Raw genomic sequence first — 16,819 nt, forward strand, 5'->3', positions numbered from 1 at the left:
TCCAGTACAACTAGATGGTGCCTGGATACCATCAATGCCTGCTTTGACAGGAATCACAAAAGAGGGTCCTGGACAGAGCTGGAGACTTGCTGCCCTTACAGAGACTGGAGAAACCCTGAGTCTGGGCCCCAGATACGCTTTCAGCTCAGTAATGAAGTCATTCCTGAGGTTCACCCTTCAGCCAAAGATTGGATAGGCCCATAAAACAAAACAAGAGTAAAGGGGCACAGCAGCCCAGGGGCAAGGACTAGAAGGCAGAAGGGAACAAGAAAGCTGGTAATACGGAACCTAAGTTTCAGAAGGGAGAGTGTTGACATGTTGTGGGGTTGTTAACCAATGCCATAAGACAATGTGTGTACTGTTTAATGAGAAACTACTTTGTTCAGTAAAGCTTCATCTAGAGTACTGTTTAGAAAAAAAAAAAAAGAAGAAGCTACTGGGTTATAGGAGAAATCAAGGAGAAAATAAAGAAATTCATAACATCAAATGACAATGAAAAGACATCTTACTAGAACTTTTGGGATGCCGCAAACGCAGTGCTTAGAGGTCAATTTATAGCAATAAATGCACACATCGAAAAAGAAGAAAGAGCCAAAATCAAAACATTAACCGTAAAACTTGAGGTAATAGAGAGCAGAAAAAGGAGTTCTTGGGCACCAAGAGAAAGGAAAAAAAGATTAGAGCAGAAATAAATGAAAAAGAAAAACAATTGAAAGATTCAACAAGACTGAAAGCTGGGTTTTTTGAAAAGATCAGCAAAATCAACAAATCATTGGCAAAACTGAAAAAAAAAAAAAAACAGGAAGCAAAAACCAAACCCACTGCCAGGAGGGGAAACAAATAGCCTGAATGAGGCAGGCAATATCACAACAGACCCAACTGAAATAAAAAGGATCATAACAGAATACTACGACAAATTGTACTCCAATAAACTTGAAAACCTAGTGGAAATGGACAATATTCTAGAAACACATTGCTTACCTAAACTAACACTAAACTTGGGTAGAAAAAATAAATAAACCCATAACAAAAGAAGAAATTAAAGAGAAAACAAACAAACAAAAATCTCCCCCCCCCCCCACCCCGCCCAAAAAAACTCCCTGGCCCAGAAGGCTTTCCTGGAGAGTTTTACCAAACATTCAGAGAAGAGCTAACACCAGTGCTACTAAAGGTATTTCAGAGTGTAAAAAAGGAAGGAATACTCTCGAACTCATTACAGGAAGCCAGCATAACCTGATACCAAAGCCAGATGCAGAAACCACAAAAAAAGAAAATTACAGACCAATATCCTCAACAAAATTCCAGCCAATAAAAGGCGTTGGAGGGGCACTGCAGAAGAAGGGCTGTCCTGACGGTCAGGTGGGTGAGTGCGAAGACGCTTGTTGGTTCTCAGTCCCAGCCACATACTTAGAACACACGGTTCCTTGATGATTTTGCATTGTGACCCAGCCTGAGGACTACCTTACCACAGACCACCCAATAGGGCACTGCGTATGCATGAGAATGATGCAGAGATGCTGTGCAATCAGGAATAGAAGAAACGATCCAGCCAAAACAGTGTAACTGTGGTAGGTGGACAGGCCTGTGTTGCTGTAGCATTTATTTCATATCTCTTTTTAAAATTGTAGCTCTTTATGGAAGGATTACTCTGCAGAGAAAACTCCATATCCAGGTTTGCAAATACCTTCTTACCTGGAACAGAATAGAGCAGGAGCCTGAGGATTTGGATGGTGTCACCACCCTGAAGCTTCTCTCTTGTGTGATGTTGCTCAGGTTCCATTCCTCAGAAGAGGCTTCCTTTATGAGGCTCACATAAGCAGGGCCGAGCCCACGGTGGGGTTTGGCAAGGGGGCATTTATGCCAAGAGCCAGGGAGTATGATGGTGAAGTCTGAGAGCACAGGGTTGCGGTAGAAAATCTTGTAGGGTGCTCTCTTCTGACTTACTTTTTGAATATGGCAGTAATGGCCACATATCATCTTGGATTCTCTGCCCCAAACTAAAATTAAGCTAGTGATGTGGAGCAAATGTTTTGGGCTCGACTACTAACCAAAAGGTTAGCAGGTGAAATCCAACAATGGGGCCTAGGAAGAAAGGTCTGACAATCTAGTAACATTAAAAAGAGTACACCACTGAGTTGATTCTGACTTATGGTGACCCCACGCATGTCTGAGTAGAACTGTGATCGATATGGTTTTCAAAGACTGATTTTTCAGAAGTAGAGCGCCAGGGTTTTTTTTTTTTTTTTTTTGAGACCACTGTTGGTGGACTAGGAGTTCAGTGAGTTAACCATTAAATAAAATTTTAGTTAATTATTTTTTTGGTTTTTTCATGCTTGAGAGTAAATCTTATCCTTGATATTCCATTTAGCCTACAAGTGAAAGTCTCCTACTGAGTTTTAAAATTTCGGTAATTCTATTTCTAATTTCTAGAAATTCAGTTGGTTCTTTTTCAGATCTGAAGTGCCTCCTTTTTAGTTTTCTGTACCTTGCATACAATGTCAAGTTTGTCATTTATTTCTTTAAATAAACTCATGTAATGCCCAAATCTGAAGAAAGAACAGAATTCCTTTTGTTCTGTTATTTTTGTTGCATCACATTGGTATTCATATCATGCTATTGTTGTTGTTATGTGCCCTCAAATTAGTATAGTGACCTTATACACAAGAGAACGAAACCCTCCGTGGCCCTGAGCCATCCTCACAGTCTTTGCTATCCTTGAGCCCTATGTTGCAGCCACTGTGTCAATCCATTTCTTTGAGGCTCTTTCTCTTTTTCGCTGACTCTCTACTATAAGAAGCGTAATGTCCTTCTCCAGGGACTGATCCCTCCTGATAGCATATCCAAAGTAAGAGAGATGGTGTCTCACTTGAAGATTGAGCTGCTCCAGGCACACAAGGCCGTGCACACCTGGAATGAAACTCCTCGAAGAGTTGATATTCAATCACAGCTTTACAAGGAAATTCTGTTTGTTTTTTCCTGTCCATTTCCACAATGAATCTAGAGCCCTCTTCTTAGGTCTTAGCCATTGTGGACATCATAGGTCCACTTTCTCTTTGGTTCACACTTCCTTTCTGATCTGAGCCCTCGTAAGAACTAGCTCAGTAGGGGATCAATGAGGACTTTCCACACAGGTGAATTCTGGGCCTGTCTTCCATTTCTCTGGCCCTTGCATAGCCCTGGAATCCAATCTGAAATGCTTGCAGTGTCTTTTAGCTCTCCTTCAGGATACAAGTGTCTTTAGAGCTCAGACATTTTCTAGCTATAAATTTTTATCAAACTTTGAGGCAAAAATTTCCCATATTCTTCCCTTTCCTTTGATATTTTTTCCAGCATTTTTTATTATTTTCCAAAACTGTTGATTTGAGGAAACCAGTGCATCATTTATGGAACCTGAACCCATTTATAACTGTTTATAAGTTAAAAGTAAAGCCATTTATTAGATCATGAGTGTTTCAAGCAGTTGTGTCGGGCTAGTAACCTAAAGGTTGGCAGTTTGAACACACCCAGAGGTACCCTTGAATAAAAGCCTGTCAATCTGCTTCTATAAAGAATACAGGCAAGAAAACCCTATGGAGCAGCTCTACTGTGTAACACATGGGGTTGCCCTGAGTTGGAATCCACTGGGCTGTGAGAGGTTTTAAGTTGATACTAGAGCTTCTAAGTACACTGCTGTGTCTGTTCGAGTGATAAAATTATACTTTGTGTAATATTTTTGCTTGTTGATGTACATTAGATACTTTCAAAACCATGGTCCATGAAATCTGCTTTCAGTTCACTGACTGCTTTGCATAGGCCCCCCCACACCCACGCTGGCAGCTCAGATGTTATAAACAGGGCCTGTGCAATGGGAGCTGATCTGCAACAGGCAGGCAGGGGAAGCAAGATGGTGCCACAGACTCTGGTCCTCCTGTCCCTGCTGCTCTGGGCCTCTGGTGAGAGATGAAAAGTGTTCAATACCTCTAGACTATTTTTTTTTTTTCAGAGCTGAAAAATGATTTTAACAAATAACTGGAAATGATGGTTATTTCCAAACTGGAACCAATTATGTGCTGATACCTAATATCAGTAGATGTTGTGTTGGGGGATATTTTCATGTGCCTATGAAAAAGTGTGTGTATATGTATGCATGGTAATTGTCCACTTTGAATACAGGTGCCAGTGGGGACATTATAATGACCCAGTCTCCAGCCTCCCTGGCTGCATCTCCAGGAGGAACGGTCACCATCAACTGCAAGGCCAGCCAGAGTATTTTTTACAGCTCCGACAAGAAAGACTATTTAAACTGGTACCAGCAGAAACCAGGACAGGCTCCTAAGCTGCTCATCTACTTGGCATCTAATCGGGATTCTGGGGTCCCTGACCGGTTCAGTGGCAGTGGGTCTGGGACAGACTTCACTCTCACCATCAGCAACTTCCAGGCTGAAGACGCTGCAGTTTATTATTGTTTGCAGACTTATAATACTCCACCTTTTTTTTTTTTTTTTTTTTTACCCACGGTGCTTCAGCCTCTAAGAAAAACCTCCTCCCGAGTGCTACAGGCCAGTGAGTCTTCACTGCACCAGCTGCTTCCTTTCTGCTCAGCCCTGAACATGCATGCTCCCTCTGTCTGCCTCAAGGACTGCATCTCCTGACGAATTCCTTGGAGTATTTGCAGGTACCAGGAGAAAATTAAGGGATGTGGCTTCTTCTGGATCCCATTTTGTGGTAAACTAAAGAAAAAAAAATACTCAAAAATTCTCTTGTAGACTTTGTCAGGAGTTTTCATATCACAATAACCAGCATGTTTCACATGGAGAGATCACATGACTGATTTGGGGTAGTGTCCAGTGTGCTTTACACGCTGAAAGATCAGTTTTCTCTTTCCTGTGCTTTCCTGACTCTCGAATATTCCTGGTTTATTTCCTTGTTTTCCTGGACATTTTCCTTTCTCTTCCATTATGCCTCATAACTCTGGATCTAATCCAATATTAAATTTGGGCCCTTCATATTTAAAATCTCCCTCACAGAAGGGAGTATTCCTCTCTTACATTTTCCTTCCATAGATCCTGTTTTTCAGCCAAGCCTTCCTGGTCAACATCAGTGAAGGTATTTTCCTGCTCTAAGCTCCCATTTTACTGCCCCTTTCTCCTCTGCCCATGTCTTTCAGTGTCACTCATTCTTTCAAAGGCCAGACTCTAACTCATTAACCATATTGCTCTAGAAACATGTAATAGTTTTCCCATTTCTTTTTTCATTATTTGTCAATTCCTCTTTACATTAATCCCTTGGGAGCCCAAGTTTAATTCGGTGACTGAAGGAAATCATGTTTGTTTCTCATTTTTACTTGCCATCTTGTGAGTCCCTGACTCATGAAAATTCAATGCACAATATTATCTGATTGTTGTGATCCATAGAGTTTTCACTGGCTGAATTCTCAGAAGTAGGTCACCAGGCCTTTTTTTCTAGTCTGTATTAGTCTGCAAGTGCTACTGAAACCTGCTCAGCATCACAACAACACGTGTAGAGGAAGTATGGTAAATGAGGCCTGTAGGTCCCTGCTCGGGTTCATGCTGATGACAACCCAAGCAATGTTTCTAGTCAGTGTAGACAAGACTCTGGCCCTGCAGCTAATAGAGACTTTTTCTCCTGGGAGAGAGCAGGGATTCTGGCACCTATTGAGCAAGATCTGCCCTCTTGAACCTAAAATGAAAGGCACACAAGGATGATCTAGAGTTACTGTGGAATCGAGTATAGAAGGAAAATCAAACCAAAATGGTCTCTAACTGGAATAAGTGCACACGCCTATGTGGCTTGTAGCCTCTATTTCATATCTCACTTCAAAATGTAGACCTATCTGAATAGGAGGGTCCCTCTGGAGAGAAAACTGCATCTCTAGGAGATGAGGCTTCTGGGCCAGATAGAGGAACTGTACATGTTCAGGAGTGTGAAGGAAGCAGCTGGTGCAGTGAAGACTCACAGGCCTCTAGCCCTGGGGAAGAGCTTGTGTTCAAGGCTGAAACACTGTGAGAGCGTAGGCATAATGTTGCAAACAGCAATAGTCTACCACATCCTCACCCTGGAAGCTGCTGATTGTGAGAGTGAAGACTGTCCCAGGCCCACTGCCACTAAAGCAGTCAGGAATCTTGGATGCCTGGTTAATGTGCAAAGGAGATATTCAGCCTAGGAGCCAGCGCTAGTTTCTGCTGATAGCAGGCTAAGATGCTGCCAACACTCTGGCTGGGCTTGTGCTGATGGTGATCATTTCTCCTGGAGACACAGTCAAAGAGACAGGAGACTGTGTTATCACGATGTCCACACTGGCACTTGCAATCAGAGAAGACAATTACATGCACACATATATACACAGCTTTTCATACACACATTAAAATATACCCTTTTAAATGTGCACTTTAGTGGAATACGCTTCAAACATAATTGATGCATCATTTGCTACTATGCCCTAAAATGATTTTTCAGCTCTATAAAGGTACTTCTCTAAAGGGATTGAGGTACTTTTCATTTCTCACCAGAGACCCAGAGCAACAGGGACATGACGAAAGGAGCTTGTAACACCAGCTTGCTTCCTCCATCTGCCTGATGAAGATCTAAGCCTGCTGCAAAGTCCCCAATTATAGAACCTGAGCAGCCAGACTGGGCCTGGAGGGTCTATGGAAAGCCAGCATTGAATGTGAAAGCAAACTGCATGGGCAGCGGGTTGTGAAACCAACTAATGTAAATCAAGAGCCAAAGACTAGAAAAGACAGAATAGTCAACTTAGAAGCTCTAATATCAACTTAGAAGCTCTAAAACTAGGAACAGCAGCTTCTCTTAAGAAGACCTTCTACTTAAAATCAGGCAAAAAAATTGAAACACCTTCAGGGCTCCTAAGTGATGGGCTGCTTTCGTGATTTCTACAGTCCTGGTGAAATAATACAAAATGCTGGAAATATATAAATGAAAGAAGGAAGAGTATAGAAGTGATTGTGATGGAGAAATTTTGGTTCACTTTTTGATAAAAACTTATGGCCAGAAAATATCTGAGCTCTAAAGCTACTTTTATCCTGAAGGACAGTTTAAAATCATTCCATACACGAAAGTTTTAATTCTAAAAGAGGGTATGTAAAACCCAGGAAAATGGAAGACAGGCCCAGAAATTACCTATGTGGAAGTCCCTAGAGTCCCTACATTGTGCTTGAACCAAAGGAGTGGGGTTGTAATCTCAAAGTCAGTGTGAACTAGAGAAACTGAACCTATCCTTCTCACAGCTGCTAGGAAATTACCAAAAGGCTCTAGGTTCATTGTGGAAATGGGCAGAAAAAAAATAAGCAAGATTTCCTTGGGAAGATGTGTCTGAAAGTCAACCTTCCAAGGAGTTTCACTCCGGGTGTATATGACCTAGGTGTGTCTGGAACTCTCTAACCTTGAAACTAGTTTAAGAAAGCCCAATCAATAGAAAGCTGCTCTAGAAGAGGGCACACCCATCATAAATCCTCAGGAATCCTCATCAATACTTTTTGGAAGACTGATACCACCAAGACATCAGAGATACTTGACTTTCAAGGAAATAACTAGGATATGAACATGAATGTGATGCAACTGAAATAACAGAGAAAAAAAAAAGTGTTCTCCTCACACTTTAGATTTGGGAGCTATGTGACTTAATTTAAAGAAATAAATGATAAAATTTACATTGCATACAAGGCACAGAAAAATAAAAGCAGGGTGCAACAGATCTGAAAAACAAATTCCAGATATTAGTTTCAAAATACCCGTCTATCAGTTTGTCATACAAATGGGAGCTCACATGTTGCTGTGATCCTAGTTGCTATGCTGCCAGTATACAAATACCAGCAAGTTCACCCCAGTGGACAGGTTTCAGCTGAGCTTCCAGACTAAGTCAGACTAAAAAGAAAGACCCAGTGGTCTGCTTCTGAAAGAATTAGCTATTGAAAGCCTAATGAAGAGCAGCAAAACTAGGTCTTTTATACGGCCAGAAGATGGGCCCCTCAGGTTGGAAGGCACTCAAAACATGACTGGGGAAGAGCTGCCTCCTAAAAGTAGAGTTGACCTCAATGAGGGGCATCGAGTTAGTCTTTTGGGACATTCATGTGCTGATGGGGCATGACTCAAAATGAGAAGAAACAGCTGAACATCCATTAATAATCGAAATGTGGAACGTACAAAGTATGAGTCTGGGAAAATGAGAAACTGTCAGAAATGAAATAGAATGCATAAAGATCAATATTCTAGGCATTAGTCAGCTGAAATGGGCTGGTATTCGTCATTTTGAATCAGAAAATGATATGGACTATGCCGGGAATGATAACTTGAAGAGGAATGGTGCTGCATTCATCATCAAAAAGAACATTTTGAGATCTGTCCTGAAGTACAACACTGTCAGTGATAGAATAACATCTGCAGGCCTAAAAATAAGACCACATAGCATGACAATTATCCAAATTTACCCACCAACCACTAAGGCTAAAGATGAAGAATTGGAAGATTTTCACCAAGTTCTGCAGTCTGAAACTGATTGGAAATGCAACCTGGAAGCCCTGATAATTGCTGGTGATTGGAATGAGAAAGCTGGAAAAAAGAAGAATCAGAGTTTGGAAAATATGTCCTTGGTAATAGAAATGATGCCGGGGATTGCGTGATTTAGGGTGTATGAAAAGAGACGGTCTAGGTTTTGGAGGCAGACGTAAAGTCAAGAGAGTTTAAAAATGATGTCTCATGATGACAGAAACAATGCTAAAGTGAGGGGAACATGGATAGTTCAAAAAAGAGGGGTGAGGAATGCCAAGAATGTCCTTTGGGGGAACAGCGGTGTAGGAGCAGAGGGACTGGCCTCAGGTAAGAAGGCTGTCTGCTCATCTACAGGAATAGGAAGGAAGGAAGGCAGAACATGGGGATGTAGACACCCGTGGATCTGAAGGTGCATGAGGGGAGCTAGTAGAAGCTCTTCCTGGAAACGGGAAATGGGGTCATTTGCTGAAAGTTAGGATGAGAAGTAGGCGTTACAACTTGAAGAGAAAAGAAAAGAGAAAGGGTGGGTGAATCAGGTAAATGAAGTACAACTGTGAGGCAGGATTAAAGGCCATAGTGGTTTCAGTCTCAAGATGGGCCTTCCTTGTCTGGTTGTCTTATCCCAGATCTTATTGATTGTTGTTCTGCTTGTTCAAGAGGAACACAGGTTAATTTTAAACTTCATAGAACCATGGAGAATGGGAGAGGGAAGGGAGGAAACAAACCACAAATCACAAAATCACTGGGGTAAGCAAAAGTTAACTAGGCGGGAGCCAAGATGGCGGAATAGACAAATGCTTCCTGAGAGCCCTCTTTACCACAAAGACCTGAAAAAACAAGTGAAGTGAGTATACTGGTCACAAGCTCGGAGCTCTGAGCTTCAAGGCAAGCTTAGAAAATGAACTGAGGGGCAGGGGGAGGAAGAGACAGTTCAGAAGCGGAGAGGAGGTACCAGATGTGAATCACGGGGAGCCCTCAGGCACCATTCCCGGAGTGGCGGCGGGGGGGTGATACTAGTGTTTGGCCACACTTTCCTCAGGGAAAAGCAGCCAGCCACTCAGCCTACTCACACCTCTGAAACCTGAGAAGTATGGCACTCTCAGCAAAGCTAAGTACGGGCGTATATTTCACGGTGCCCCCACAACCCCAAGCTGGCTTCAGCAGCTGAATTCCCTGAATTCCCTGTTGAGCACCTAGAGCCATCCTCCTAATCTTGGGGAAGGAAAAGATTTTCAGTTGGGGGAAAAGATAAATTGCCAGCTCCACTAACTGGGTGAGCTCAGGACAGAAGTGGCTCCTGTCCAGGCATAAATGGGCCATGGACATTGAGCACATTTCCCTTCTGCATAGACCAGTGTGGGCCTATTTTGGGAGAACAGGCTCTTGTTGAAAGACTTCAACAATTTCCGCTGTGTGGTGGAGAGGTGCGTGTTTGATGTTTGACATTACTTTGTTTATTAAACAAGGTTCTCACCTACCCACATCAGAGACCTAAGGACTGGTAGCTCCACTCAGGTCACCCAGCCACCTGCGACAGGGGTCCAAGGATAACTGGTACCTCTCAGTCCTTACAACCAAAAATGTTGGGTGCCCATGGTCAGTCTGCAGAACCCACCCACCTGCACGCTCTAGGGAAGAGGGATGTGCTTTCTTCAGAGATAGTCAGGAGTCAGTTGTTAGCCCCCTGCCTTGATCAGAGCATGACCCCCTGCTGTAATCAGATACCAGTAAATACACCAATCATGCCTGCCCCTCTAAGACTGTGGGACAGAGCATGTACCACACATTTGATGATCAGCTACCTGGACACCTGAGTTGAATTCATACAAGAAAAGTGAATGGACTCCTAGACTGATATACCTGATAACACCTCGAGCCATCTGGGGACAGGACATCAGAGCTCCAAAGGCGAAAATAATCAAGCTAGCTCACTCAAGCAACCCATTTGTGTATATCGAAACAAAACAAAGCAAGAAGCTATGTCACAGTTAGCAAGCATAAACTAATACAGTAACTTATAAATGGCTCAGAGACAACAGTCAATAACAAGTCACATGAAGAAACAGACCATGATCACTCAACAATCTCTCAAAACAATGAATCCAGGGATCTTCTAGATGAATGTGCATTCCTGGAATTACCAGAGCCAGAATACAAAAGATTAATATACAGAACCCTTGAAGACATCAGGAAGGAAATGGGGCAATACAAAGAACAAGCCAAGGAACACAAAGATAAAGCAATTGAAGAAATTAGAAAGATTATTCAGGAACATAATGAAAAATTTAAGAAGATGGAAAAATCCATACACAGACAGCAATCAGAAATTCAGAAGATTAACAATAAAATTACAGAAGTAGACAACTCAGTAGAAAGTCAGAGGAGCAGAACTGGGCAAGTAGAAGCCAGAATTTCTGAACTCAAAGATAAATCACTTGGCACTAACATATTTGAAGAAAAATCAGATAAAAGTATTTGAAAAAAAATGAAGAAACCTTAAGAATCATGTGGGACTCTATCAAGAGAAATAATCTCCGAGTGACTAGAGTACCAGAACAGGGAGGGATAACAGAAAATACAGAGAGAATTGTTGAAGATTTGTTGGCAGAAAACTCCCTGGACATCGTGGAAGATGAGAAGATATCTATCAAATATGCTCATTGAACTGCTCATAAGGCAGATCTTAAAAGAAGGTCATGAAGACATATTATAATCAAACTTGCCAAAACCAAAGATAGAGAATTGTAAGAACAGCTAGGGATAAACAAAACTCACCTACATTGCAGAGTCAATAAGAATAAGCTCAGACTACTCGGCAGAAACTAGGCAGGCAAGAGGGCAATGGGAAGACTTATTTAAAAAATTGAAGGAAAAAAAATTTCAGCCAAGAATCACATATCCAGCAAAACTGTCTCTCAAATATGAAGGTGAAATTAGGATATTTCCAGATAAACAGAAGTTTAAGGAATTCTTACAACCCAAACCAAAACTACGAAAAATATGAAGAGCAGTTCTCTGGTTAGAAAATCAATAATATGAGGTATCTACCCAAGACTAGAACACTGGGCAGAGCAACCAGAAGTCAACCCAGACAGGGAAATCAAACAAAGCAGAGCAAGATTTAAAAAAAAAAAAAAAGCTAAAAACGGGGTAACAGTGATGTTACTATGTAAACGAAGAAAACATTAAAACAATAAAGGGGGAGTAAGAAATATAGTCATAGATCTTCCATATGGAGAGGAAGACATGGCAATACAAAGAATTAAAATTTATCTGTAAATTTAGAAAAATAGGGGTAAATAATGAGGTAACCACAAAGGAGACAAACTATCCTACTCATCAAAATAAAATACAAGAAAAAAATAGAGACTCAGCAGAAAGCAAATCAACAACAACGAATATGAGGAAAGGACAATATATAAAGATAATCTACTCAGCACATAAAATTCAGTGGGAAAAAGAAACCATCAACAACACATAAAGAAAGACACCAAAATGAGAGCACTAAATTCATACCTATCTGTAATTATGTTGAATGTAAATGCACTAATGTACCAATAAAGAGACAGAGAGTAGCAAAATGGATTAAAAAACAAGACCTGTGTATATGCTGCCTACAAGAGACACACCTTAGACTTAGAGACACAAACAAACTAAAACTCAAAGGATGGAAAAAAACTATATCAAGCAAACAACAGTCAAAAAGAGCAGGAATAGCAATATTAATTTTTGACAAAGTAGACTTTAAAGTTAAATCCATCATAAAGAATAAGGAAGGACACTCTATAATGATTAAAGGGACAATATACCAAGAAGATATAACTGTTAAATATTTATGCACCCAATGACAGGGCTGCAAGATACATAAAACAAACTCTTTCAGCATTGAAAAGTGAGATAGACAGCTCCACAATAATAGTGGGAGACTTCAACACACCACTTTCGGTGAAGGACAGGACATCCAGAAAGAAGCTCAATAAAGACACGGAAGATCTAAATGCCACAATCAACCAACTTGACCTCATAGACATATACAGAACACTCCACCCAACAGCAAACAAGTATACTTTCTTTTGGAGTCCACATGGAACATTCTCTAGAATAAACCACATATTAGGGCATAAAGCAAGCCTTAAGAGAATTCGAAACATTGAAATATTACACAGCACCTTCTCTGACTATAAGGACATAAAAGTGGAAATCAGTAACAGAAATCAAACACCTGGACTCTGAACAATACTTGGCATCACAAAAGACTGGATTGTAGAAGACATTAAGGATGGAACAAAGAAATTCATAGAATCCAAAGAGAATGAAAACACTTCCTATCAGAACCTTTGGGACACAGCAAGAGCACTACTCAGAAACTTATATCAACACGTGCACACTTACAAAAAGAAGAAAGGGCCAATATCAAAGAATTCTCCCTTCAATTTGTACAAATAGAAAGAGAGCACCAAAAGAATCTGTCAGGCACCAGAAGAAAACTAATAATAAAAATTAGAGCAGAACTAAATGTAATAGAAAAGAGAAAAACAATTGAAAGAATTAACAAGACCAAAAGCCAGTTCTTTGAAAAAAATCAACAAAATTAATAAACCCCTGGACAAACTGGAAAAAGAAAAACAAGAGAGGAAGCAAATAACCTGAATAAGAAATGAGATGGGCCACATCACAACAGACACAACTGAAATTAAAAGAATCATATCAGATTATTATGAAAAATTGTACTCTAACAAATTTGAAAACCTAGAAGAAATGGATGAATTCCTAGAAACACACTTCCTACCTAAACTAACAAACAGAGGTAGAACAACTAAATAGACCCATAACGAAAGAAGAGATTGAAAGGAAATGAAAAAACTCCCTACAAAAAAAAAGCCCTGGCCTGGATGGCTTCACTGCAGAGTTCTACGAAACTTTCAGAGAAGAGTTAACACCAGTATTACTAAAGGTATATCAGAGCATAGAAAAAGGTGGAATACTACCAAACTCATTCTATGAAGCCACCATATTCCTGATACCAAAGCAAGGTATAAAGAAAAAAGGAAATTATAGATCTATATCTCTCATGAACTTAGATGCAAAAATCCTCAAGAAAATTCTAGCCAATAGAATTCAAAAACATATCAAAAAAAAAATTCACCATGACCAAGTGGGTTTCATACCAGGTATGCAGGGAAGGTTCAACGTTTAGAAAAACAATTAATGTAATACCATCACATAAATAAAACAAAAGACAAGAATCATATTTTCTTATCAATCGATGCAGAAAAGGCATTTGACAAAGTTCAACACTCATTTATGATAAAAACTCTCAGCATTTTAGGAATAAAAGGAAAATTCCTCAACATAATAAAGGGTATCTATACAAAGCTTTTTTTATACAAAGCTAACAGCCAAGATCACCCTAAATGGAGAGATCCTGAAAGCATTCCCACTGAGATCGGAAACCAGACAAGGATGCCCTTTATCACCGCTCTTATTCAACATTGTGTTGGAGGTCCTAGCCAGAGCAATTGGGCTAGATTAAGAAATAAAGCGCATCCAGATTGGCAAGGAAGAAGTAAAATTATCTCTATTTGCAGACGACATGATCTTATACACGGAAAAACGTAAGCAATCCTCCAGAAAACTACTGAAACTAATAGAAGAGTTCAGCAGAGTATTGGGATACAAGATAAACATACAAAAATCAGTTGGATTCCTCTACACCAACAAAAAGAACATCGAAGAGGAAATTGCCAAATCAATGCAATTTACAGTAGCCCCCAAGAAGATAAAATACTTAGAAACAAATCTTACCAGAGATGTAAAAGACTTACACAAAAAAACCACGATACACTTCTGCAAGAAACCAAAAGAGACCTATGTCATACCTTGCACATGGATACGAAGCGTTAACATTATAAAAATATCTATTCTACCAAAAGCAATCTATACATTTAAGGCAATTCCGATCCAAATTCCAATGACATTCTTTAATGAAAAGGAGAAAAAAATCACCAACTTCATATGGAAGGGAAAGAGATCCTGGATAAATAAAGCATTACTGAAAAAGAAGAACAAAGTGGGAGGCCTTACACTACTGGATTTTAGAATCTATTATACTGCCACAGTAGTCAGAACAGCCTGGAACAGAATTGAAAATCCAGACATAAATCCATCCACATATGAGCAGCTGATATTTGACAAAGGCCCCAAAAGAATTAAATGGGGAAAAGACAGTCTTTTTAACAAATGGTGCTGGCATAACTGGATATCCATCTGCACAAAAATGAAACAAGACCCATACCTCACTCCATGCACAAAAACGAACTCAAAATGGATCAAAGACCTAAATATAAAATCTAAAACAATAAATTTCATGGAAGGGGGAAAAAAAAGGACAATGTTAGGAGCCCTAATACATGGCATAAACAGTATACAAAACATTATTAAGAATGCAGAAGAAAAACTAGGTAACTGGGAGCTTCTAAAAATCAAACACCTATGCTCATCCAAAGACTTCACCAAAAGAGTAAAAAGATTACCTACAGACTGGGAAAACGTTTTTAGCTATGACATTTCCAATCAGCAGTTAATCTCTAAAATCTACACGATAGTGCAAAAACTCAACTACAAAAAGGCAAATAACCTACTTGAAAAATGGGCAAAGGATATAAGGAGACATTTCACTAAAGAAGACATTCAGGTAGCTAACAGATACATGAGGCAATGCTCACGATCATTAGCCATTAGAGAAATGCAAGTCAAAACTACAATATCATCTCACTCCAACAAGGCTGGCATTAACCCAAAAAACACAAAATAATAAATGTTGAAGAGGGTATGGAGAGATTGGAACACTTATACAATGCTGGTGAGAATGTAAAATGGTACAACCACTTTGGAAATCCATTTGGCGCTTCCTTAAAAAACTAGAAATAGAACTATCATACGATCCAGCAACCCTACTCCTCGGAATATATCCTAGAGAACTAAGAGCCTTTATACAAACGGATGTATGCACACCCATGCTTATTGCAGCAGTGTTTACAGTAGCAAAAAGACAGAAACAATCAAGGTGCACATCAACAGAAGAATGGATAAATCATGGTATATTCACACAATGGAATACTATGCATCGATAAAGAACAGTGATGAAGCTGTGAAACATTTCATAACCTGGAGGAACTTGGAAGGCATTATGCTGAGTGAAATTAGTCAGTTGCAAAAGGACAAATATTGTATAAGACCACTATTATAAGAACTTGAGAAATAGTTCAAACTGAGAGGAAAAGATTCTTTTGTGGTTACGGGGAGGGGAGGAAGAGAGTGTGGGAGAGGGGTATTCACTAATTAGATAGTAAAAAAAAAAAAAAATTAGATAGTAGATAAGAACTATTTTAGGTGAATGGAAAGAACACACAATACAGGGGAGGTCAGCACAGCTGGACTAATCCAAAAGCAAAGAAGTTTCCTGATTAAACTGAATGCTTTGAAGTCCAGTGTAGCAGGGGCAGGTTTTTGGGGACCATGGTTTCAGGGGACATCTAAGTCAATTGGCACAAAAAAAATCTATTAACGGAGGCGGGGCCAAAACGGCTGAATAGGTAGAAGCTACCTCGGATTCCTCTTGCAACAAAGACTCGGAAAAACAAGTAAATCGACCACATACATGACAATCTATGAACCCTGACCATCAAACACAGATCTAAAGAGTTGACCTGAGTGACAGGTGAGCGAAAAGCTGCGCGCTCGACCAGCGACCGCTTCTGGAACCTGCGACCCACCCCATAGCCTTGAGACCCCGCGGTTCCCTGGTGCCGAGTGGCGGGGCTGATTGCAGCTTGCTGAGGTGGGGCAGGCACGGGACACAGTGCTAACCCCTAGCCCCCTGGGGTAACCTCTGTAGAGACTCAGCCAGCGCAAGCAGGCTGCACACTGACGGGCTAACGAGAGAACGAACAACCACAGGGAAGCAGCGACTGTTTTTGGAGCCTGGAGCCAGCGTCCCAGTAAGAAAACCTTGGCACCAGCCTTTGGACTGGGTGCAGGGGGGCTGAGCACGGCATCCTGAGACAGTGCAAATATGGGGCACAGACCTAACCCCCTGAAGTGACCTTGGGGAAGCAAGCCAGTGTATGCAGGCAGCACAGCGACGCGGCTGACAGGAGGAGGAGTCACTGGGAGGCAGCGACTGGTTTTGGAGCCTGGAGTGCGGCGTCCCACCCGGGGAACCTTGGCGCTGGGCTTTGGAATGGGAGTAGAGGAACTAAGCATGGCTTCTGAGACAGCACAAGCACAGGACACAGGCCCGACCCTCAGGGCC

At 40.8% G+C, this 16,819-nt stretch overlaps 1 gene segment (V, D, J or C); it reads left to right on the forward strand.

Moving 5' to 3' along the window:
• Positions 1–3,875: 3,875 nt before the first annotated feature.
• The window catches only part of LOC126060229 (immunoglobulin kappa variable 4-1-like), a 465,741-nt gene continuing 452,797 nt past the window's right edge, over positions 3,876–16,819 (forward strand). Inside the window, 1 exon segment of the V gene segment in view lies at positions 3,876–3,932. Coding sequence covers positions 3,884–3,932 — 49 coding nt within the window.

This window comes from Elephas maximus, chromosome 17, assembly GCF_024166365.1.
Source record: "Elephas maximus indicus isolate mEleMax1 chromosome 17, mEleMax1 primary haplotype, whole genome shotgun sequence".
Classification (NCBI taxonomy): Eukaryota; Metazoa; Chordata; class Mammalia; order Proboscidea; family Elephantidae; genus Elephas; species Elephas maximus.